Source organism: Jaculus jaculus, chromosome 1 (assembly GCF_020740685.1).
Source record: "Jaculus jaculus isolate mJacJac1 chromosome 1, mJacJac1.mat.Y.cur, whole genome shotgun sequence".
Classification (NCBI taxonomy): Eukaryota; Metazoa; Chordata; class Mammalia; order Rodentia; family Dipodidae; genus Jaculus; species Jaculus jaculus.
This window is the reverse complement of record NC_059102.1, coordinates 247,675,377-247,700,819: the sequence shown is the minus strand read 5'-3', so window position 1 is coordinate 247,700,819 and position 25,443 is coordinate 247,675,377. Positions and strand designations below refer to the sequence as shown.

The window sequence follows — 25,443 nt, the reverse complement described above, 5'->3', positions numbered from 1 at the left end:
TGCATCTGGAGTTTGTTTGCAGTGTCTGTGGTGCGCTCTTTCTCTCTCTCAAATAAATAATAAAAATTTTAAAAAATGGCCAGGCAGCGCATGACTTTAATCCCAGCACTTGGGAGGCAGAAGTAGGAGGATTGCTGTGAGTTCAAGGCCACCCTGAGACTACATTGTGAATTCCAGGTCAGCCTGAGCTAGAAAGAAACCCTATCTCGGAAAATTGAAAAAAAAAAATTCTTAAATGATGAAGTAAGCCAAGCGTAGTGGCGCACGTCTTTAATCCCAGCACTGAGAAGGCAGAGGTAGGAGGATCTCTGTGAGTTCAAGGCCATCCTGAGGCTACATAGTGAATTCCAGGTCAGCCTGGGATAGAGTGAGGCCCTACCTCGGAAAAACAAAAACAAAAAAAGATGAAGTGGCCATCAGGGAAATGCAAATTAAAACAACTAGGAGATTCCACCTCACTCCAGTAAGGATAGAAAACATTTTTAAAAAATCAAATAGCCAGGCGTGATGGCACAGGCCTTTAATCCCAGCACTCAGGAGGCAGAGGTAGGAGGATCGCTGTGAGTTTGAGGCCACCCTGAGACTACATAGTGAATTCCAGGTCAGCCTGGGCTAGAGTGAGACCCTACCTCAAAAAAAAAAAAAAAAATGTTGTTGAGGATGTGGAGAAATAAGAACCCTCATTCACTGTTGGTGGGAATGTAAGCTGGTACAACCACTATGGAAAGTAATATGGAATCGCTTCTCGGCCTTTTGGCTAAGATCAAGTGTAGTATCTGTTCTTATCAGTTTAATATCTGATACGTCCTCTATCCGAGGACAATGGTAGTCGTGGCCGCGTGGCCACTCCCAGTGACCCATGGCCGAGGGGGACGCAGGGAGTGACCAGAGGCAGAATGAGGAAACTGAAGCAATGGCAGCCATTTATGGCGAGGAGTGGTGTGTCATTGATGACTGTGCCAAAATATTTTGCATTAGAATTAGCGACAATATAGATGACCCCAAGTGGACACTATGCTTGCAGGTGATGCTACCGAGTGAATACCCAGGTACAGCTCCACCAATTTATCAATTGAATGCTCCATGGCTGAAAGGGCAAGAACATGCAGAATTATCCAACAGTCTTGAGGAAATATATATACAGAATATTGGTGAGAGCATTCTTTACCTATGGGTGGAGAAAATAAGAGATGTTCTGATACAAAAATCTCAGATGAAAGAACCAGGTAAAATTGAAAAATACTGTCTATTCTCTTTTAATTTGTAATTAGTTTTTCTTGTAGCTACTGTAATTAAAATTATATATGAAAGTCTATGTTTTTGGTTATGGTTTCTATATCATAAGAATAAGTTTCTCTGGAAAGGTTATTCACTCACGTAATTGTGTCTTTCTATAAGGCTTAGCTTCCTTTGGTGTTTATGTTATATTCTTACAGAATTTTATGGTTGATGAATAATCTTGCTCTGTTTTACCATCATTAAGGTAAAATAAACTTTTAACACTCCTCAAAAAAAAAAAAAAAAAAAAAAGAAAGTAATATGGAGACTCCTAAAAAGGTTGGTATGGTGGTTTGATTCAGGTGTCCCCCTTAAACTTAGGTGTTCTGGATGCTAGGTTCCCCAGCTGATAGCAATTGGAAATTAAAGCCTCCTGGAGGCAGTGTATTGTTGGGGGCAGGCTTATAAGTGTTATAGCCAGTTTCCCCATGCCAGTGCTTGGCACACTCTCCTGTTGCTATGGTCCACCTTACATTGGCCAGGGGGTAATGTCCACCCTCATGCAGTCATTTTCCCTGCCATCAAGGAGCTTCCCCTTCCAACCTGTAATCCAAAATAAACCTCTTTTTTTGCCCACAAGCTGCTTTTGGTTGGGTGATTTCTACCAGCAATGTGAACCTGACTGAAACAGTTGGCTACAGAGTTACCAAAAAATCCTGTTATTCCCTTACTAGGCATTTAGGACCTAAAAGCTCCATGCCTCAATTCAGAGATACTTGCCCAACCATGTTTATAGCTGCTCAATTCACAATAGCTAAGAACTTGAATCAACCCAAATGTCCATCATTGGATGAACGGATAACCAAGATGTAGTATATCTACACGATGGAATTCTACTCAGCAGTTAGAAAAAAAAATGACACAATGAAATTTGTAGAAAAATGATCAAACTTGGAACAGATCATACTCACTGAACTCACCCAATCACAGAAAGACAATCGTCACATGCTCTCACTCATCTTGGCTCCTAACCTGGACCAGCCCGAGATGCTGACATACCTAGTAGGCATCTCGAGGACCTGACAACAGGGAGGGTGGGGCGGGAGGGGAGGGTAAGCGTGGGGGAGTGACACAAAACTGAACCCAGATGGAACTGGTACCATAAAATCCTATATCTTGGAAGAAAGACTAAAAGGTTGAACCCTCATCAGGACCTTAGAGGGAACACCTAAATCAAAGGGTCCTGGAGAGGGTGAGATGAAGTCTAACCTTAATTTTTTCCCTGTTTCTTTTCTTTTCTTTTTTCCTTTCTTTTTTATATTTTCTTTATCTTTTTTCTTTCTTCTCCCTTGGTGCTGGCCTGTAACTCCCAGTACCAGGATGTGGTTAACACCCAAAATGATCTGTTGATCACAGACCTACAAAGTTTTCCAAAAGAAAACAGGCTTCTATCATAGCACTTGATTATCCACCAGAGGTTAATGGTGAGACCTTACTGCTAAAGACACCATATACTATTGGTATGGAACATGTAGAGACCTGGCTGGAAAGTAGAAGAAAGTCAGTCCCCAGACAGATCGTCTAGTGCTAGAAGGTGCTACATGAGCTACTAGGGAAAAGTGGCCAACATGTGTCCAAGCAACTCGAGGTCTAAGCTACTCAGAAGCAAACAACCTGACGTGATGCTCACACAAGTCATGGTGGGTAACCAATTGCTCTTGGATTAGCTAACAGATCCACTTAGTGGAAATGAACCTATACCTGGAACTGGGAAACAAGTCAGAACCATATCCAGATAATGAGTTTGCTCTCCAATATCAGGTTCCCACCAATCTTGGGCTACAAGAGGGTCTATACCCATTAAATTCTCTCTAAACTAATAATGGTAATCCCATTTAACCTGTGCTGACCTCACTCTCTGTTGGAGAATCTGCTTCTCTTTTTCAGATGGGAGCAGGACCTGAGGAGAGAAGCAGCCCCATCATACTTCACCAGGGCCCCAGCTGAAACCATAGAGCAATGGGGAAATGAGCGCAAGAGTGCTGCTTTCTCTGTGAACCTTCTATCAGCACAAGGGTGAAGGAGATAGACACTGAGGACACTCAACTCCTACCAAATCAGAGATCCAGAGACTCCTAGGAGCTCATCACTGAAGCAGACCTAAAACAAACCCAACATGGCTCAGGGAATTTTGTGGAAGAGGAGGAGGAAAGATTTTTAGAGCCACAAGTTGGGACATTACACACAGAGACATTGCCTATTCCCCATAACTTATGGCTACCCCCATAATGCACAACCCACAATCCCCATGGGGATAACCAGCATCCCCAATGAGGAGGGACCCTTTGGGGGCGGGGCAGGGATGAGGGTTAGGATGGTACCAACAAGTGCTGTTTGCATTCTGAGTATGTGCATAACTAATAAAAAAAAAGATGAAGTAGGCTAGAGATATGGCTTGGTAGATAAGATACTTGCCTACAAAGCCAAAGGACCCAGGTTCGATTCCCCAGCATCCAAGTAAGCCAGATACACAAGGTGGCACATGCATCTGGGTTCGTTTGCAGTGGCTGAAGGCCCTGATGCATGCATTATCTCTCTCTCTCAAATAAATAAATAAATAAAAATAAAATATTTAAAAATTATGAAGTGGGGGCTGAAAAGATTCCTCAGTGGTTAAGGCCCTTGCTTCAAAATCTGAAGGCCTGGGTTCAATTCCCCAGTACCCATGAGAAGCCAGATGCACAAAGTGGTACATGCCCATTCTCTCTGTCCCTCCCTGCCTCCTCTCTGCTTGCAAATAAATAAAAATATTTTTTTAAAAAACTGAGGAAGTGGCCAGGAGTGGTGGCACATGCCTTTAATCCCAGCACTAGGGAGACAGAGGTAGGAGGACTGCCATGAGTTCAAGGCCACCCTGAGACTACATAGTGAATTCAAGGTCAGCCTGGGCTAGAGCAAGACCCTACCTTGAAAAGCAAAACAAAACAAAAAAAATGATAAATGGAATGGATCAAAACCTGACAAGATTTCTTTGGAATTACCCAGATTAACAAACTTTTGTCCTTGGTTTGTAGAAACAAAAAAACTGAAAATACAGATGAGCTCCAAGGTAAATCTCCACAGACTGCACATGGTGCTCTCCATCACCAGGGCAAGTACTCTGTGATAGTGGGGATTGAACCCAGGGCCTCACATTAAGCAAAACACCCTATCACTGGGTTAAATCCCCAGCTAGGACAAGCACTTTGAATAGAACAGATAAATTTTGATCCCAAACCTGGCTTTTCACTTATACAGCCCTGTATCTTGAATGACTTTCCAAAGTGAGAACAGGTATGTGGCTCATGTGTCTCCACTGCTCGGCAGTGGCTGCAGGTACCACCAGTATTAAAGCATCCCAGATTCCCAAGACAGAAGGAATCACATTTGAGGACAGAGGCTTGCTGCAAACAGCCCTGGGGGCAGCTTAGATTATATCTGGATATCATTGGCCACAGAGGTATCACTTGTTTAAGACTCTAGATATAGGGTTGAACTCCCTCTAAGCAATGGCAACACTCAGGAATAGACGCAAGCCAGCCAGGAGGCAGCACACTGCCTGCCACAAAAGCCTGGGACAGCCAACTCTAAAAACTGGTAATGTTTTATCTCATTGAGATGGTGGCCACAAATTCTTTCAACACACAAAAAAAGACTTTAATTAAGAGAATGGGTGGTTGGAGCAAATCCAAGATTGGGTCCAACTCCCAGCACTGTCTGTCATCAGACCTGGGGACTTCTCAAGCTGTCCCTCCCTTCTAAGAACTCCTCTGGGAGATCAAATTGAAAGACGTGTGGCTTGCTCCCTAACAACATAGCTAGCTGATGTACTCAGCCCTTGGCCAAGCAAATGCCTACTGGGGTCCAGGTCCTCATGTTTAGTGAGGATGTAAACATGGATGAAACCAGGTGTCTGCCTGGGCAGTTTTCCTTTCTGGAAGCCCAGAAAGACACAAAGTGGCATTAGGGCAGTGGTTACATGGACATGCGGGCAGGGCTTGTAAATGCCAGCCTTTTAGACAGATCGTTCATGAGAGATGAGCCCTAAGTAGCTGCAAGGGCTGAAATTACACAGGCCTAGGAGACCAGCTGAGATGCCACAGGGAATCAAAGGAATTTCTAAGCAGGAGATGACACACAGCTGTGGAGATTTCTAGGCATGTGGAGAGGGAAGTCTGAGCAAGATGGGAAAGCATAAGAGGAGGTGACACCACAGGAGGCACCCCCTCCCCCTGCCACCCACCCAGTACCCTACCTACACCTTTAGTGGGATGAGTGGCAGTGGACCTTGGTAAAACATTCTTCCTGTACATTCTGCCTTCAATGGACAAACCAGGGCTGAGATATGGCTCAGGGTAGAGTGACTGGCCAGAAGAAAACCAGAGAGAGGCTGGCAGGGATGGAGAGAAGACAGGGGCAAGAAACCCTATGGAGTGTTGCAGACAATGGCAGCTGCTACCTTAAGGGCTCCTTGACTTCTGTAGCTATCCTTCCCTGTCCCTTCAAGGTGAAGGCTATTCATAACAATAATCTGTCCCATTTAACATTCACTTACTAAAAGCTTTAAATAGCACTTTCAAAATAAAATTAGGCTATTTTATTTTTAGGCTTAAGCTAAAGGAAGGAAATCTTAATACCTCAAGTTGTTATGAATAGTCGAATAGTTACATGACTGATCCATTTCCTACCCACCTCTGCTCCAATTAAAAAAAATAGGTAGCCAAGAAACGGAGGAAGTAGGAGCACTTGAGCCCAAGAGTTTAAAGTCTGCTTGAAAAACAAAGCAAAATACTAAAACACTATCTTGAAAATTTGTGTGTGTGTGCGCACACACACACAAAATACCCTGTTGTTTTGAAATTCATACATGGCATTGCCAAAAGAACCAGACCAAGGTGCAGTCTCAGCTCTGAGGGTCTGTAGGCAGCCCTGGATTCCTACCAGATGTCTGAGGACTTCAGAATCAACTCAACTACTAAAAAGGGATGCTGGAAGAGGCCAGGAAAGTGGAAAGGTGGGTGCTAGGGTGAGAAAAAAATGTGGCAGGGCTGAAGTGAAGCTTGGAACACATGTAGGGACCTAAGCCCCCATAGGGAAAGGCAGGCTGGAATCAAGGAAAAGAGGCGTGGCAACAGAGCCTCCTCCTGGCTCTTGCATTAGATCAAGGAACCTGGGGACAAATTTCATAGATCTACATCTTTGAGTCTTTTTCTTACTTATGTTTTAAGAAATTAGCTAGGGGGCTGGGGAGATAACTCAGTGGTTAAGGGTAATTGCTGGCAAAGCCTGGCGGCTCAGGTTCCCCTGCCACACATAAAACCAAACAGGTATTCATTCATTTGCAATGACAGGAAACTCTGATAAGTACACACACACACACACACACACACACACACATGTATGTGTGTGTGCATGGGCACATACAAATAAATTTTCAAAACAGTTAGCCAGAGTCAGTAGTTGCACATGCCTTTAATCCCAACAATGGTGGGGGTAGTAGCTGAGGTAGGAGGATCACTGTGAGTTCAAGGCCAGCCTGAGTTACACAGTGAGTTCCAGGTCAGACCGAACTACCTACTTAAAAAAAAAAAAAAACAGAGGAGCTGAGGAAATTGCTTAGTGGTCAAGGCATTTGCCTGCAAAGCCTAAGGATCCCAATTCAATTCCCCAGGACCCACCTGCCTTCAAAACCTAATGACCAAGGTTAAATTCCTCAGTACCCATGTACAGCCAGATGCACAAAGGGGCACATGCATCTGGAGTTCTTCTGCATCTGCAGTGGCTGGAGGCCCTGGCACACCCACTCTCTCTTTCTCTCTATCTGCCTCTTTCCTCCCCACCCCCTGCCAAATAAATAATAAAATATTTTTTAAAAAACAGAAAAGCCAGACTTGGTAGTGCATGCCCTTAATCCCAACACTTGGGAGGCAGAGGTAGGAGGATCGCCATGAGTTCAAGGCCACCCTGAGACTACATAGTGAATTCCAGGTCAGCCTGAGCTAGAATGAAACCTTACTTTGAAAAAAAAAAAAAAAAAAAACAGAGCTGGAGAGATGGTTTAGTAGCTAAAGCACCTGCCTGCAAAACCTAATGACCAAGGTTAAATTCCTCAGTACCCATGTACAGCCAGATGCACAAAGTGGCACCTGCATCTGGAGTTCATTTGCAGTGGCTAGAGGCCCTGGCACACCCATTCTGTCTGTCTCTGCCTTTTATTTCTCTCTCTCTCTCTGCTTGCAAATAAATAAATAAAATATTTTTAATCCTTAAAAATTTAAAAGTAAGAATAAAAAATAAGAAAAACAAACAAACAAACAAGAAGAAACGTTAGAAGGCAATTTGGCAATGACTACTCCCAGCCATCTTCATATAGATTCCCTCTAAAAAACACAAAGCAGTCTTTGAGAAGATCTACTACCCCAAGGGCTGGGGGTGGGAAAGGGATTTGCTTTTATTATGTATTCCTTGGTATTGTTTAATTTTGTTTTATCATGAGCATTTACTTAAAAGGCAAGGGAGGGGCAGTTCAATGGAAGTGAAGCCCTGAGTTTGCTCTCCATCAATACACATAAATACTTATATCAAATAAAAAATACCTGAGGACGTCACCTCTTGCCTTTCTGGCTTCACTGGGCTGCCATGTGGACCAAATGAACTCATGTGATCCAGAGATCTGTACCAGGCCAGACAAACCAGGAATTCCTGCCCAACAACCATCTGACAAGAGGGCTTGGTTTTGGTTAAGTGTTTCACCCTTGAAAGTAATTCTGAGCCACTCAGCTACAGAGCTGTGAGAAGAGCCACAGAATTTCCTAGTCTTGCCAACACTGGAATCTGACATCAGACAACACAACAGAGTTGCTGAGCAGGACCCTGTTCTAGTCTTTGACCAAAGGCAAGTTAGTGTCCCATAGCCCCAGAACAACAGGGAACATGTGCTTCACAAGAAAGTTTTGCTCCTAAACATCTTTCTGTCCTCCTGAGAATTTGCAATTTCCTTCTAAGAAATTTTCTATGAGTATTTCTAAACAATTTTTCTGCCTTTGAGATAATTTTCACTGAGGTCTAACATGTCTCATAGCCACATAAAGAAGAGTTGGAGAGAAGAGGCAACATGGTGGACATTGTTTCACAGTGCAGAGTCAATTATAAAGACTTTTAGGGGTAGCCGGGCGTGGTGGCGCACGCCTTTAATCCCAGCACTCGGGAGGCAGAGGTAGGAGGATCGCCGTGAGTTCGAGGCCACCCTGAGACTACATAGTGAATTCCAGGTCAGCCTGAGCCAGAGTGAGACCCTACCTTGAAAAACCAAAAAAAAAAAAAAAAAAAAGACTTTTAGGGGAAAGCACTGTGTGTGTTACAATTCCCACAGGTGCCAGAAAAATATGTGGTCTAAAAAAAAAAAATTGAGAAATGGCTACAGCTTAACCAAGGGATGCATATCATAAAATTCCTAGAAAATAAACTGGAACTTCAGCTGTTTTCAAAGACCTCTCCAGTCTTTGGTCTTGAATGTGGCTGGGCTCTTACTTTCACTCATAAACACTATGCTGAAGTAAGTTGCTATAGCAAAAAAAAACTTGAAACCCTGAAATCATTCCTGAGTTGACATGGTGTACAAACACATTTGTACCATTCTCCTCCTACAGAAACCACTACAAAAGGGGACAACAAACAGAGAGCAGAAATAAGGCCAATGAAAGGCAACTGAAATCAAGTAGAGATTGTAGGAAAACCAGATTTGGGAACACCCATCAAGAAAGTCATTAAGAAAGCCGGGTGTGGTGGCGCACGCCTTTAATCCCAGCACTCGGGAGGCAGAAGTGGGAGGATCACCGTGAGTTCAAGGCCACCCTGAGACTCCATAGTAAATTTCAGGTCAGCCTGGACTAGAGGGAGACTACCTCGAAAAACAAAAAAACAAAGTCACTGAGAACAAAGTTGTGCTGGGGAGACAGCTCAGCTATTAAAGGTACTTGCTTGCAGGCCAGGATTCGGTTCCTAAGTACCCATGTAAACTTAGATGCAAAGTGGCTTATGCATCTGTAGTATGTTTGCAGTGGCAGGAGGCCCTTGCTCACCCATACTCACTCATTCTGTCTGTCTCTTTCTCTCTCTAAATAAATAAATAAATAAATAAATAAAAATATTTTTTAAATGGCTGGGAGAGGGGCTGAAAAATGGCTCAGCAGTTAAGGTGCTTACCTGCAAAGCATAAAGACCTGGGTTTGATTTTCCAGCCAGATGCACAAGGTACATGCATCTGTAGTTCGTTTGCAGTGGCTAGAGGCCCTGGTATGCCCCCACACCTCTCTCTATATATATATTTGCCTTTTTTTTCCCTCTCTCTCTCAAATTAAAAAAAAAAAATTAATGGGCTGGAGAGACTTCCGGTCAAGATGCTATTCACCTAACCATGCTTCACCTTGAGGGGAAATAACAGATGAAAGCAGGAGCTGAGGAGAGGAGCAGCCCGTCGCGCTTCACCAGGGCCCCAGCTGAAACCATAGAGGAATTAGGGAAATAAGCAAGAGCACTGCTTTCTCTGTGAGCCTGATATCAGCACAGGGTGAAGGAGATAGACAAGAGGACACCCAACTCCTACAAAACCAGAGATCCAGAGGCTCCTAGGAGCCCATCACTGAAGCGAACCTAAAATGAACCAGGGAAATTCACGGAAGAGGGAGCGGAAAGATTGTTAGAGCCACAAGTTGGGACATTACGCAGAGACATTCTCTCTTCCCCATAACTGATGGATACCCCCACAATGCACAACCCACAATCCTCATAGGGATGACTGGCATCCCCAACAAGGAGGGTCCCTTTGGAGGGGTTAGGGATGGTACCAACATGGGCTGTTTACATACTGAGTATGTCCATAATAAAAAAAAAATGGGGGGAGGGAGGGTATTACCATGGGATACTTTTTATAATCATGGAAAATGTTAATAAAAATTGAGAAAAAAAATGAAGCCGGGTATGGTGGCGCATGCCTTTAATCCCAGCACTCAGGAGGCAGAGGTAGGAGGATCACCTTGAGTTTGAGGCCACCCTGAGACTCCATAGTGAATTTCAGGTCAGCCTGGGCTACAGTGAGACCCTACCTTGAAAAAATAAATAAATAAATAAATAAATAGTAAATAAATAAATAAAATGGACTAGAGAGATGGCTCAGTAGTTAAGGAGCTTACCTGCAAAGCCTAATGACCTGGCTTTGATTCTCTAGTACCCACATAAAATCAGAGGCACCTGGAATTCCTTTGCAGTGGCTGGAGGCCCTAGCATGCCAAAAAGAACAAAGTTGAGAGGCTGAGAAGATGGCCAGCAATTAAAGGCACTTGGTTGCAAAGCCTGCCAGACAAGTTCAATTCCCCAGTAGCAACATAAAGCCAGACTCACAAACTGTAGCACATGTCTGGAATTTGTGTTTAGCAGCAAGAGGCCTTGGTGTGCCCATTCTCTCTGTCTCTCTCATAAATAAAAACATTTTAAAAAGAATAGAGCTGTTACATAACAAAGAAAAACAAAACAAAAGAAAAAAAAGAAACCCTGGCTAATTGGGTTGGAGAGATGGCTCAGGTTAAGCCACTTTCCTGCAAAGCCTGATGACCCAGGTTCGAATCCCCAGTCCCCACATAAAGCCACATGCACAAAGTGGTGCATACATCTGGAGTTCATTTGCAGTGGCCAGAGGCCCTGGCATGCCCACCCATTCTCATTCATTCTCCCTTCTCCTCCCCACCGCCCGTTTCTCTCTGTAAATAAATAAATTAAAACCTGGTTAATTAAGCAAGACTGTTGCTTTTATTGCATCTCATGGTGATTATCTGTTTACAGGTCAGACTCCCACAGCAAAGCACCAGTTCCACAAAAGCAGTGAGCACTCATCATTCACCTCAGCTCTCCTTCAGTACAGAAAGTGAAGTCACTTCTTACCATCTCTGCTGTCATTGCTCTAAACCAAGCCTCTACCATTGCTCCCCTAATGTTTTCCATGATAATGACAGTCATCTTTGGCATAAATGAGGGCAGCACTTACACCAAGCCAGGAACTGCTTAAAAGCTTCCACAGAAGTCATTTAATTCAATATTCTAGGATAGATACTATGCTTTCTTTTGATTTTTTTTGGGGGGGTCCTTTCAAGGTAAGGTCTCACTCTAGCTCACTGGATTTCACTATGTAGCCTCAGGGTGGCCTCAAACTCATGGTGATCCTCCTACCTCTGTCTCCCAAGTGCTGGGATTAAAGGCATGCAGCACCACCCTTGGCTCTTTTTGATTTTTTATAAATTTATTTATTTGCAATAGAGAGACAAGGGGAAGGTGGAGAGAATGGGCACACCAGGGCCTCTAGCCACTGCAAAGGAACTCCAGATGTATGCACGTCTTTATGCATCCAGCTTTTTGCGGGTACTAGGGAACTGAACCTTGGTTGTTAGGCCCTGGAGGCAAGTGGCTTAAGTGCTGAACCATCTCTCCAGCCCTCTTTTTGATTTCTTGAGGCAAGGTCTCACTCTGCAGCCCAGGTTGGTTTCAAATTCACGTTTATTCTCTTACCTCAGCCTCCCGGTGCTGGGATGAAAGGCGTGAGCCACCATGCCAGGCTGGGTCCTATTTCTTCAAACTGTTCTCAAAGATCTCTCTAGTAGTTAGTCTCGGATCTGGACCCCTTTGCTTCCTCTCATAAGCAACATGCCAATACCATCTTCCTTGCACAGGTGAGAGCACAGAGACTCAAAGATACATGGCAAATCCTAGGAGGCGCGGTTAGCCTGATAGAACTAGGAAGTCAATGGACTTCTGTACAACAGCTAGAGGGAGGTAAGCGTTTCGAAAGTTGAAACTCAAACTCTTCAGGGGTTCTTTCCACCTGCTAGGATAAAGTTGGGACCCGACCCCCCACACACACCTCCAGCTTTAGGGCCTCGCTTGCCTTTTCTGTTCCATACTAGTATTCTCCTGCCTCCAGACCTTTACGTTTATTTTTCCCTCTTTCAGAAACATCCTTCCCCCCACCCCCGCTCACACTGCTCACTCTTCCAACTTCGAAGTCTCAGCTTAAAAGTCTTTTAAGGCCAACCCCTCCACATTTCATCAACAGAACACTTAACCCAACCTAAAACTACTTTAGTCATGAGTCTGGCGCCTGCTCTTCAACCCTTCTTTAATTTTCTGCGGGTTCTGAAGGCCAAAGGCGTATGTTCTGAAGCCCCGAGCCTGGCACCCAGCCGGGCACCCAGCCAGAGCTCACGGTAGATCTATGAGCCCGGTTAAGGTTAAGAAGGAAGCTCGGCGCTCCGCGGGATCCCTGGAAGCCGGCAGGCCAAGGCGAGACCAGAGTCGGGCCAGGCAGCAGGCTCGGGGATGAGAAATGCCAGCGCGGCTCCTCACCTGTGCGTGGCGGTGGCCGTACCAGATCCACCCTGCCAAGGTCAGCCAGCGGCTCGGCCCCGCCCGGCCCCGTCCTCTCTCCTCAGGGCGGCCGCGCTTCAGACCATCCCTGAAGAGTCAGTCCCCAGATCCGGGAGGCGACGCGACCAGGAGCAGGGCTCCATGCTGGACCGAGGTTGAAGCCACCGAAACTGCCCACTCCAGCTTGGCGCGGTGGCTGTGCGGCCTGGCCCCGCCGAGGCACGCAGGGCCTGGTCCCGCGCTGGGTCTGTTCCCCTGGCAACAGCGCGGGCTACGGCGCCCCACAGCGGCCAAACCGCGCTGCGTCACTTCGCGTTGGTACCCTGATTCTGGGCGGGGTTTGCCAAGGACGCCTCAGCTTGCCTATTCTCCACGTTTTTGTTTTTGTTTTTGCTTTGTCTTGTTTTGTTTTGACCTTTTTTGGATAAAACCCACTCCTCGCTTTCCAGTACAAAACTTGTCTTGCCGAAATCCTCAGTTGCCCCAAAGGCGTTCCTCACGTTTCTCCCCTGAAATCACCATTCTCAGGAAGACCCTGATCAACTTGCACTTCTTTGTTCATTTGTTTGTGAATCTTGAAACAGGGTCTGTCTCTATTTAGCTCAGGCTGGCCGCCTCGAACTCGTAATCCTCCTGCCTAAATCACCTGTGTGCTGGGATTAAGGATGCCTGCAGTCTAGTAGGAGTGTATGCTAGGAGCCAGGCATGGTGGCGCAAGCCTTTAATCCCAGCACTCTAGAGGTAGAGGTAAGGAAATCCCTGTGAGTTAGAGACCAGACTGGGACTACAGAGTGCGTTCCAAGTCAGATTGGGGTAGAATGAAACCCTATCTGAACAACAACAACAAAAAATTCCATTACCGAGGCACCAGGAATAGATGGTAAGACCCTATTGCTGAAAACTCCACATACTTGGGCTGCAAACTCACTGAGAAATCCTGCTGTAGCTGAGCTGAAAATCTCTTCTGTGTAGTCCAGCTGACAGAAAGCTGGAAAAAGCTATGCTGCATGCAGTTCAATGGGAGAAAGAGAAATCACCAATGCAGATACTCAACAGTGGACACTGCAAACCTTAAACTTGCCCAACCAGACCAAATGAGCAACAGGTACAATAGTGGCATGTCTGTCATGGTGGAAACCAACTGCCCTCTAATTGGACTGGAGGCCCACTCCATGGGAGAGAATGCATCCCTGATACTGAAAACTTAAAACAGGGGTAGTCATGAGCCCTAGGGGTGTAATATCTGCTGCTGTCTGGCAAAATGTATATACTATGCTCATCAAGCTGCCCAGTAAGCACTTCTCATAATGTTCATACCCTTATATTAATGCTACTCTCACTTTTGGTAGAGAATCTTCTCTTTTCAGATGGCAGTGACCTTGGGATGACTCAGAAGGCATCATGGTACTAGGAAGAAGTTACAGGAGTGTTTGGCACTGCAATATCTCTATCACACCTTCCAAGGCTTAGGGTCCATTGCGGAAGAGGTGGCAGAAAGAATGTAAGAGCCAAAGGAAGGGTAGTACTCCTTACAACATGCTCTGTCCAGACACAAACTGGCCTGGATATCCATGACCTCACAGTGCCTGACACTACCTACACAAGACCATCATAATAGGAGGAAAAGATGATGACATCAAAATAAAAGAGAGGCTGATTGAGAGGGGGAGGAGATATGATGGAGAGTGGAGCTTCAAAGGGGAAAGTGGGGGGAGGGAGGGTATTACCATGTGATATTGTTTATAATCATGGAAGTTGTTAATTAAAAAATTTGAAAAGAAAAAAGAAGTGTGTGCTAGGTATTAGGCATGCCATAGGGGACACCCAGAGATTACTGCCCTGGGGGACGAATACAGGTTCAGGGAGGGACAGATCTAGACAAATACACTACACAAGTGGAAATTCAAGCACCTCATGATATAAAACATGCAAGTATAAAAGCTTAATATAGATATAACAAAATATCTCATGTATTCATTGCCCTTAAATCAAACATAAATCCTTCAATCCCATCAACCCATCAGTGGGATGACTTGAAATTCAATCTTGGTCTTCATTGGGCCTCTCCATACCATGTCACTCCAGAGAATTTCAGACCTGCTATAGAAAAAAAAAAAATTCCATTGCCAAGGCACCAGGTATACATGATAAGACCCTGTTGCTGAAAACTTCACATACTTGGGCTGCAAGGTCACTGAGAAATCCTGCTGGAGCTGAGCTGAAAAGCTCTTCTGTGTAGTCCAGCTGACAGAAAGCTGGAAAAAGCTATGCTGCATGCAGTTCCATGGGAGAGGAAGAAATCACCAATGCAGATTCTCAACAGTGGACACTGCAAGACTTAAATTTGTCCACCCAGACCAAATGAACCAACAGGTGCAATAGTAGCATGTCTGTAATGGGGAAAACCAACTGCTCTCTAATTGGAATGGAGGCCCACTCCATAGGAGGGAATACATGCCTGATACTGAAAACCTATGACGGGGTAGTCATGAGCCATAAGGGTGTAATGTCAGCTGGTGTCTGGCTAAATGTATATATTATGCTCATCAAACTGTCCAGTAAGCACTTTGATTAATGGTTATACCCATATATTAATGCTACTCTAACTTTTGGTTAGAAAACCTTCTCTTTTCTGATAGCGGTGACCTTGGTATGACTCAGAAGGCACCATAGTGCTGAGAAGAAATGACACAGGAGTGCTAAGCACTGAAACATCTCTATCACAGCTTCCAAGGCTCAGGGTCCATTGCAGAAGAGGTGATGGGAAGAATGTAAGAGCCAAAGAAAGGGTGGGACTCCTTACAACATGCTCCTCCAGGTACAAAATGGCCTGGATATCCATGACCTCACAGTGCCTGACACTACTTACACAAGACCATCATAATAGGAGGAAAAGATGATGAAATCAAAATAAAAGAGAGGCTGATGGAGAGTGGAGTTTCAAAGGCGAAAGTGGAGGAAGGGAGAAATGACCATGTGTTATTGTCTATAATTATAAAAGTTGTCAATAAAAATGTTTTTTAACAAACACTCCCATCAGAAGTCAGAAGTCCTCTCTGTTATTGAGGCCACACGCCATCACTCAAGTCCACAAGGATGTTTAAATTTAGACTCTGTGGGCCTCTTCTGGAGCTGCCAGTGGATAGATGTCAGTCTCTCTTCCATTTCCTTGCAGGGAGGATCCCCTTGTTAAGTTGGACTCCTAGGAAACCCCCTCTCCCCTTCTCCTTAGGAACATTAAGAAAGGAACCAGAGGCTGGAGAGATGGCTTAGTGGTTAAGGTGTATGCCTGCGAAGTCTAAGGACCCAGGTTTGATTCTCTAGGTCCCATGTAAGCCAGATGCACAAGTTGGCACAAGCGTCTGGAGTTCAATTGCAGTGGCTGGAAGCCCTGGCACGCCCATTCTCTCTCTCTCTCTCTCTCTCTCTCTCTCTCTCTCTCTCTCTCTCCCTCCCTCCCTCCCTCCCTCCCTCCCTCCCTTTCTCTGTCTCAAATAAATAAATAAAATGTTTAAAAGAAAAGAAAGGACCCAGGTTCAGTTCTCCAGGATCCACATAAGCCAGATGCACAAGGTGGCACATGTATCATTTGCAGTGGCTGAAAGCCCTGGCATGCCCATTCTTCCTCTCTATCTGCCTTTCTGTTTTACTCATAAAGGCATATGCCACCACGCCCAGCAGAAGAAGAGGAGAAGGAAGAGGAAAAGGAGGAGGAGGAGGAGAAGAAGACGGCTGTAATGGCACACACCTTTGATCCTAGCACTCAGGAGGCAGAGGTAGGAGGATCATTGTGAGTTAGAAACCATCCTGAGACTACATAGTGAATTCCAGGTCAGCCTGGGCTAAAGTGAGACTCTACCTCGCCAGGTGTGGTGGGACGTGCCTGCAAAGCCTAAGGATATAGGTTCAATTCGCCAGCACCCATGTAAGTCAGGTATACAAGGTGGTGTATGCGTCTGGAGTTTGTTTCTCTCCCTCCCTCTTTCTCTCTCTCAAATAAAAGAAAATAAAAATGAAGGAATTACAAATTTCTACAAGAACTTAAGAATTAGAAAAAAAAAATCTGGGCATGGTGGTGCACACCTTTAATCCCAGCATTCAGGAGGCAGAGGTAGGAGGGTTGCAGTGAGTTTAAGGCCACCCTGAGACTACAGAGTGAATTCCAAGGTCAGCTTGGGCTAGAGTGAGACCCTATCGCAAAACAAACAACAACCACAACAAAAGCCTTCTATGGTGATGCACACCTTTAATCCCAGCACTCAGGAGGCTGAGATAGGAGGAGCACTGTGAGTTTGAAGCCAGCCTGAGACTAATTCCAGGTCAGCCTGGGCTAGAGCAAGATCCTTTCTCAAAAGAAAAGAAAAGAAGAGAAGAGAAGAGAAGAGAAGAGAAGAGAAGAGAGGAGGGGAGGGGAGGGGAGGGGAGGGGAGGGGAGGGGAGGGGAGGGGAGGGGAGGGGAGGGGAGGGGAGAGGAGGGGAGGGGAGGGGAGGGGAGGGGAGGGGAGGGGAGCGGAGGGGAGGGGAGGGGAGGGGAGCGGAGGGGAGGGGAGGGGAGGGGAGGGGAGCGGAGGGGAGGGGAGGGGAGGGGAGCGGAGAGGAGGGGAGGGGAGGGGAGGGGAGGGGAGGGGAGGGGAGCGGAGGGGAGGGGAGGGGAGGGGAGCGGGGCAAAGCAAAGCAAAGCAAAGAAAAGCAAAGAAAAGAAAAGAAGAATGGGTCCTCCCACGAATTCAGGCTTTCTTCAGAAGAATGGGTCCTCCCGAATTCAGGCTTTCTTCAGAGATAGGAAGATACTTTGTATTTTGTTATTATCCTCTCCATCTATATCTCCAAGGCCCTAAAATGGTGAACCACTGTTGGGCTATGTGCTCAGGCAAGTTGGGAGAGAAAGCCTCCCCATGTCTAAGATGTGTAAGTCACATGTGTGCAATAAGAGCGAAATCCCTCTTCCTGTTCTGTCACATGCTGGTTGTGGGCTCTTATGCAAGTGACTTAACGACCTCTCTATAATTGAATGGATAAAACTTAATGGGGGACAGGGTGAGAGAGATGACTCAGTGGCTTAATGGTGCTTGTTTACAAGCCTGCCTGCCCAAGTTCAGTTCTTTAGCACCCACGTAAAACCAGATGTAAGGTGGACATGCATCTGGTCTGGAGTTTGTCTGCAAGCAACAAGAGATCCTGGCACACCAATACACACACAAGCACACACATAATATAAATAGCTTTTTAAAAAACTTAGTGAGGGGTTGAGGGCTTAGCTCAGTGGATGAGCACTTGCTTAAAAAGAAGTGCAAGATGACTTCTCAGTTTTTATCTGAAAATGGAAAACTTAGAGTCAAATGGAGATAGTGACCCAGAAATAAAAGTGGAATATGGAGCCGGGCATGGTGGCCTTTAATCCCAGCACCCGGGAAGCAGAGGTAGGAGGATTGCTGTGAGTTTGAGGCCACCCTGAGACTCCATAGTGAATTACAGGTCAGCCTGGGCTAGAGTGAGACTGTACCTCGAAAAAAAAAAAAAAAAAAGTGGAATATGGGCCTATGTTATGTGTCTACAGGAAGGAGAGGGTCCCAAGAGTCACAGCCTTCTAGATCCTGGACCTTCCTGTCTCCAGAACACTTTCCTGGATGTCCCAAAAGTGCCTTCGATACAACACATCCCTACCTACCTTCTTTGTCCTTGCCACAAACCTGTTCCTCCCCTTGGGCCCTGTGTGGATCACTACCATCTACTCCATGTCTACACATGGCTCTTCACCTGGCCCAGATAGTCCCCAAGCTCAGCTCTACTCCCCCTGAAACATGTCTTGTGTCCACTCTTGCCCTTCCATCCTAGACTGCCCACAGCATCTTTCTTGCTGACCCTGCAAGACCCCCTAACATCAGCCTGCCTACATCAGTCCATGCTTCTCCCAGCTACCAGACTTTCTCTATTAATTAAAGTAAATGGCAATCTGAATAACACCCCTTCGCAAGATGTCCATGTCCTAATCCCTAGACTCTGTGAGTAAGCTACTTTTCAAATTCAAAGAAAGAGATTTTACAGGTGACATAAAGTTAAAGATCTCAGTGGGACCAGGCGTGGTGGCGCATGCCTTTAATCCCAGTACTCAGGAGGCAGAGATAGGAGGATAGCCATGAGTTTGAGGCCACCCTGAGACTCCATAATGAATTCTAGGTCAGCCTGGGCTAGAGTGAGACCCTACCTCAAAAAAAAAAAAAAAAAAGATCTCAGTGGAGGAAGATTTTCACAGATTATCTGAGTGGACTCAAGATACAAGGGCCCTTAAAGAGGGAGGCAAGAAAGTCACAGTGAGAGAAAGATGTGTGAAGACAGAAATAGAGGTCAGAAAGATTTGAAGACAGCCCACTGCCAGCTTTGAAGATAGAAGAATGAACCATGAACCAAGAAAGGAAGGTTCTAGAAACTCGAAAAGGCAAAGAAACAGATTCTATCTTTACAGCCTTCGGAGTCAACCAGCCTGCTATCACTTTACCATTAGCCCAGTGAGACCCATTTCAAACTTCTGACCTCCATAACTGGAGGGTAATAATAAGTTTGTGCTGCTGTAAACCAGTAAGTCTGTGGTGATTTGTCACATCAGCAATAGGAAACAAATACAGTGGGTTTCAAACAAGGGTAAGTGCCTATGCATATAAACACATGTTTTCATATAATTAACAGCTGTTTTCATTTGAAACGAAAATCCAAGTGACAGCTCAGAGTTCCTCCACATCCTCCTAGTCTCTAGGAGTCTCTAGGCCCAATGCTCATTGGATTGCTGACTGCTTTCTAAAGGCACCAGCATCTCTATCATGTTCTTTCTGAGTCTGCCAGCATCATTGGGTCATCAGTCTAGAAGCTAACATTGCCAGGGCATCACTAACTAAGGAAAGCCATAAAAAAAACTCTTCCTGCTTTGAAAACAACATCCCATCAGCTCTGTTTAAGATCCTCCAGGGAATACCCATTATGGTGATATGCATCTGTAATCCCAGCCCTCAGGAGGTGGAGGTAGGAGGATCATGATTTTAAGGGCAGTCTAAGCTACATAGATAGACCCTACATCAAAAATACAGAAACATCAGGCTGGTTGTGGTGGCACACGCCTTTAATCCCAGCACAGGGGAGGCAGAGGTAGGAGAATCGCCACAAGTTCGAGGCCACCCTGAGACTACAGAGTGAATTCCAGGTCAACCCGAGCTAGAGTGAAACCCTTCCTCAAAAGACACCCCCCAAAAAAATAATACAGAAACATGAGCCTGTTGTGGTGGCACACCCCTTTAATCCCAGCACTTGGGAGGATCACCATAAATTCTAGGCCACACTGAGGCTACATAGTGAATTCCAGAATTCCAGGTCCGCCTGGGCTACAGTGAGACCCTACATCATAAAAACAAAACCAAACCAAACAACCAAACAAAAAAGGCAAAACAAAACAAAACAAAAAATCCAAGATCCGCCAGGGATTTCTTTGCTTTGAGATTAATGAAAATACTAAAGCATGACTATCAAAGCTCTGCTGGGCCAGGCTCTGTCCACATCCCTGGCCTATGGAGTCCTTTCCTGTCGCCTGTGTTGACTACAGATCCTGGAACGACAGCGCTGGCTTCGGCCTCGGGCCTTTCCCCACAGGTTACCCTTTACTGGGAGTGTTGTCATCTCCTCCCCTCTCCCCAGGGCCAATTTTATGAAAACATAAGACACATTTTTCTGGGACAGAAGTCAGTCCCTCGGGCTTGTTCCTGCCCAGAGATGTTGCCTCTGACCCACAGGGCAGGTTTTGCCCAGGATAGAAGAGCCCTGGCTGGGGTTGGGAGAGTCAGGGGCCAGTATGTGTTTATGGTCTGAACTGTATTTATGCTTTGAACAATTGTGAGTGAGAAGATTGTGAGCTGACTACCGTTAACTTCTGGGAACTGTGAGAGGAGTCTTCTAGACACAAAGACTGAGTCCAGGGCTACAAATGTAGTTCAGTTGGTAGAGTCTTCCTAGCATTTGTGAAGCTGGCGGCACATGCCTGGAATCCCAGACCTTGGAAGGCACAGGCAGGAGAATCAGAAGTTCAAGATCATTTTCACTACTTAGCAAGTTCAAGGCCAACCAGCAGTAGAAGGAAGAAGAGGAAGGGAAAAAAAGGACCTATTTTAACCCTAACTCTGCCAGTTACCTAATGATGACCCACCATCTCTCTAAATCTGTTTGCTTCTATGTGAAATGGAGCTCCTAATAGCTTTTGTATAGGGTTATGTTGAGGCTTGAAACTTTATCATGCAGAAAAAGCAACCAGAAAGTGTTTGATTCTTATCATATATATTCCAGACCCTCCTTGTTATTCTAGCAGGGAATGACGCTGTCCATTTCACCAATGAATGCAATTCAATTTAATTGTCAAATTAGCCTGGGTGGGTGGTGGCCAGCCAGAGCTCTTCCTCTGTGGAACTTCTTCATCTGGGGGGCCACACCCTCTCCAGTGGGCCCTAGATGAGTCAGCTCTCTTCTCCACTTGGCTTGTCCCTGTAGCCACTAGCATCTCTCTTCTGGCCAGCACTACTGCCTACTGATGGGTCTCTGCTTCCAATCCTATCAATCCATTCCCCTGAGGCAACCTTGAAAAGAAAAAAAAAAAAAAAACAGAAAAGGAAAAAGAGAGGTATGTTCTCATGCTATGACATTAGAATTAAAGCCACCACAGCCCCAAGGCTTTGCTGCCCCCTAACTCTAGCTGACCTCTGGCTTCACTAGTTGCCCTTCCTTTCCTGGAAGGACTCAGCGCCCTCCACCCTAGGTTGGCTTTCATGTCTCCTGGAACTGCCAGAGGAGCCTCCTGGAGCAGCTGGTTCATCCTACCTGGTCCTGAGCCAGTAGCACATGCACTTGGTGCTCACACCATCTGGAACATCACTTCTTCCAGGAAAGCTTTCTCTGAGCCTCAGAGTAGAAAGAAGGCCCTCATTTCCATAGCACTATGGGACTCTGCTTTCTAGTTCCTTCTGTTAGTAGCTCCCCTGTTGTGTAATGATCTGATGGAGGCTTTTTGCTTCAGCCAGACCACAGTGAAGGGAGACCACAGGAGAGGAATGATGTTCGCCATGCTCACTATTGCTTCCCTCACAGAGCATGGAACACAGTAAGCACTCAATAAATGCATGCTGAGCTGGGTGTGAGGCTTGGGCAGGAGGACAGTGAGGATATTTGAAGCCAGCCTAGGCTACATGACAAGACCGTCTCTCAAATAATCAATAAATGAGTGTATGGAGAAGGAAAGAAGAAAGAGAGGGAGGGAGGGAGGGAAGATGGCAAAAGTGAGGGAGGGAGATTGTTATTTATAGGATTGTTCTGTGAGCCTACTGTAAAGTAAAAAAGTGAAAGAGAGTTGGAAGGATGGGTTAGCAGTTAAAGCATTTGCCTACAAAGCCAAAGGACCCAGGTTCAATTCCCCAGGTCCCATGTTAGCTACATGCACAAGGTGGCACATGCGACTAGAGTTCGTTTGCAGTGGCTGAAGACCCTGGTGCACCCATTCTCTCTGTCTCTCTCTCTCTCTCTGACTCTCTCAAATAAATAAATAAATAAATAAAACCAAATCTATATAATGAAACACTAGTCAAATAAACAAAACATTATCAATAAAAATGGTGATACAAAGGTTTAAAAAAAAGGTGAAAGATGGGCTGAAAAGATGGCTTAGCGGTTAAGCGCTTGCCTGTGAAGTCTAAGGACCCCGGGTCAAGGCTCGATTCCCCAGGACCCACGTTAGCCAGATGCACAAGGGGGCGCACGCGTCTGGAGTTCGTTTGCAGAGGCTGGAGGCCCTGGCGTGCCCATTCTCTCTCTCCCTCTATCTGTCTTTCTGCCTGTTGCTCTCAAATAAATAAATAAATAAAATTTAAAAAAAAAAAAGGTGAAAGATTTCTCGACTCCCAAGAGGAAGCACAGTATTGTCTTTGATAAATAACCACCTATTGAATTATTTTCCTATAAAAAATTGACTTTCTTGAACTAGGGATATAGCTCAGTGACAGAGTGCTTGCCTAACATACAAGAGGCCCTGGGTATGATACTCAGCACTAGAAAAGAAAAAGTTGACTTTCTAAACCAGGCATAGTGTCGCATGCCTTTAATCCCAGCACTCGGGAGGCAGGGGTAGGAGGATCACTGTGAGTTGGAGTCACCCTGAGACTACATAGTGAATTCCAGGTCAGCCTGAGCTAGAGTGAAAGCCTGCATCAGAAAGCTAAAAAAAAAAAAAAAAAAAAAAAGTTGACTTTCTAATATTATTATCCCTTCAACATAGTAAATCTATTTCTTCAATACCCTTGTTATAGTTGTGTGTGTGTGTGTGTGTGTGTGTGTGTGTGTGTGTGTGTGTGGTTTTTGTTTGCCTGCTTATTTGTTTGTGTTTCTTTTCAAGGTAAGGACTCACTCTAGTCCAGGCTGACCTGGAATTCACTGTGCAGTCTCAGGCTTGCCTCACAGTGATCCAGCCCCCTACCTCTGCCTCCTGCGTGCTGGGATTAAAGGCATGTGCCACCACACCCTGCTTGTGTGTGTGTCTTTAGTTTGCTACATTCAAGACTTTTTGCTTCTGTTAATTTTTTTTAAATATTTTTTGTTCATTTTTATGTATTTATTTGAGAGTGACACAGAGAGAGAGAATGGGCGCGCCAGGGCCTCCAGCCACTGTAAACAAATTCCAGACATGTGTGCCCCCTTGTGCATCTGGCTAACACGGGTCCTGGGGAATTGAGCCTCGAACCAGGGTCCTTAGGCTTCACAGGCAAGCACTTAACCGCTAAGCCATCTCTCCAGCCCTCCTGTTAATTTTTTCTTAAATAGTTTTTATAACTATTCTGTGCTTTGTAGCAAGTACTGCCATTCAGTATTTAAAATAATCTCAGCAGGTCAGCTCCAGGTCAGTCTGGGTAGAATGAGAACCTACCTTGGAAAAAAAATAATAAAATAAAATAAATAAATAAATAAAATAGATAAAATATTCTCTTAGCTTCCTTGGTGAGAAGGCTCTGGCATCTCCCCGACTGTTGACTGTAGCCAGTAAGGCTTGGAACATAATGTCATCCTTCCAGAACTGTCCTCAGAGGTACATAAAATTTACTGTGTGTCTCCAGTTGGGGACAAGGTGTTTGGAACCAGCACCTTATACAACAGAGCTGCTGGAGGGCTGCTCCTGGGAGGCAAATGAAATAAAAATCATGGTGTGTGGAAAATGTGCCCACAGAGTCCTAGGAACCAAATATTTTAAGGCTTGGTTGCCAGTAATTCAGGTTTCATTTTATGTTTCTTGGAAAACTGAAGGCTTGTATTTACCATGTGTGTTACCTAAGATGCAGAAAGGGAAAGAAATAGAAGGAGAGATGGATCCTGGGCTGCTGAGGATTTCCAAGTCCCTGCCAGCCTTGTTCCAGCTGCCTGCTCCGCAGTTGACCTCCACCAGCACTGTTGGGCTCCAGGGAGGAGGATTTCCTTTCAGTCTGAAATCCAGCTTTTTGCTTATTTGTTTCTATGGGGAATGGTATATGCATGCAAAGCTGTTAGCTGCTCTCATTGTCTTTTCTTTTTTCTTTTGGTGGTGGGGGTGGAGGTGGTTGAGGTAGGGTCTCCCTCTAGCTCAGGCTGACCTGAAACTCACTTTGTAGTCCCAGGCAGTCTTCAAACTCACATCAATCCTCCTACTTCTGCTTCCTGAGTGCTGGGATTAAAGGTGCCACCACACTCAGCCTGCTCTCACTTTCAATGATTTTTTTTTTTTTTTTTTTTTTTTTTTTTTTTTTTTTGAGATAGGGTCTCACTCTGGCCCAGGGTGACCTGGAATTCACCATGTAACTTCAGGATGGCCTCAAACTCACTACCTAGTACTAGGTCAAATATATATATACACATACACACACACACACATACATTTGAGAGAGAGGAATAGAGACAAAGACAGACAGAGAGAGAATGGGCACACAGGCCTCCAGCCACTGCAAACAAACTTCAGACAAATGAGCCACCTTGTGGGTCTCGCTTATGTGGGTCCTGGGGAATCAAATTGAGGTCCTTTGGCTCTGAAGGTAAGTAAGCACCTTAACTGCTAAGCCATCTTTCCAGGCCCCCTTTTTAAATTTTTTTCAAGATAGGGTCTTGCTATAGCCCAAGCTGACCTGGAATTCACTGCGTAGTCTCAGGCTGGCCTTGAACTCACAGCAATCCTCCTACCTCAGCCTCTTGAGCTCTGGGATTAAAGGCATGTACCACCACCCCTGAATTTTTCTTTCAATACTTTAAAGCCAATTCTTTTTCGGGACCTCTAAGGCCTGCTCCTAGCAGAATTTTCGTTGAGTGTTCACATCTCAAAACCTTATCCAACCTGCACAGTTATCTGAAAAAGCTTAGAATCCAAAAGAACAATATTCTGCTTTTTAGCATTTTTTTTTTTTTTTTTTTCCTGGCTGTGCTGGGAATTGAACCCAAGGCCTTGAATATGTCGGGCAAGCTCTCTACCACTGAAGAACATTTTCAGCCTAAGAACAACAATCTGAACTAGGAACAAAAGTCAACACTGGGAGAGAAGTGTTCTCCCCCCTGCCTGGGAACTGGACCCTACCTTACTATGACAATTCATGTTCTTAAGAAAAATGCTAACTCTCCTGGCATTGGACACACTTGTCTGTTTTCTCTGAATAAGGAATCCCTTAATGATTGTATTGCAATGCCCTGTACTTGGCTAGCAGTCAAAAATATTTTGAGTTGGACATGGTGATCCACACCTGT

At 45.3% G+C, this 25,443-nt stretch overlaps 1 protein-coding gene and 1 pseudogene across 2 annotated transcripts in view; one reads left to right on the top strand and one right to left on the bottom strand.

Annotated features, from left to right (window-relative positions):
- The window catches only part of Zdhhc1 (zinc finger DHHC-type containing 1), a 37,126-nt gene extending 24,209 nt beyond the window's left edge, over positions 1-12,917 (bottom strand). The window contains exon 1 of one of the 2 annotated variants that reach the window (XM_045157680.1): positions 12,649-12,917. Coding sequence is in view for 1 of the 2 variants with exons in the window: in XM_045157675.1 (XP_045013610.1) it covers positions 10,449-10,492 (44 nt within the window). In the remaining variant the exon portion in view is untranslated. Of the gene's footprint in view, positions 1-10,448; positions 10,508-12,648 lie in introns of those variants that run through there. The other variant, XM_045157675.1, reaches the window with a different exon arrangement.
- On the top strand, positions 738-852 carry LOC123458027 (annotated as a pseudogene).
- Positions 12,918-25,443: the final 12,526 nt, after the last annotated feature.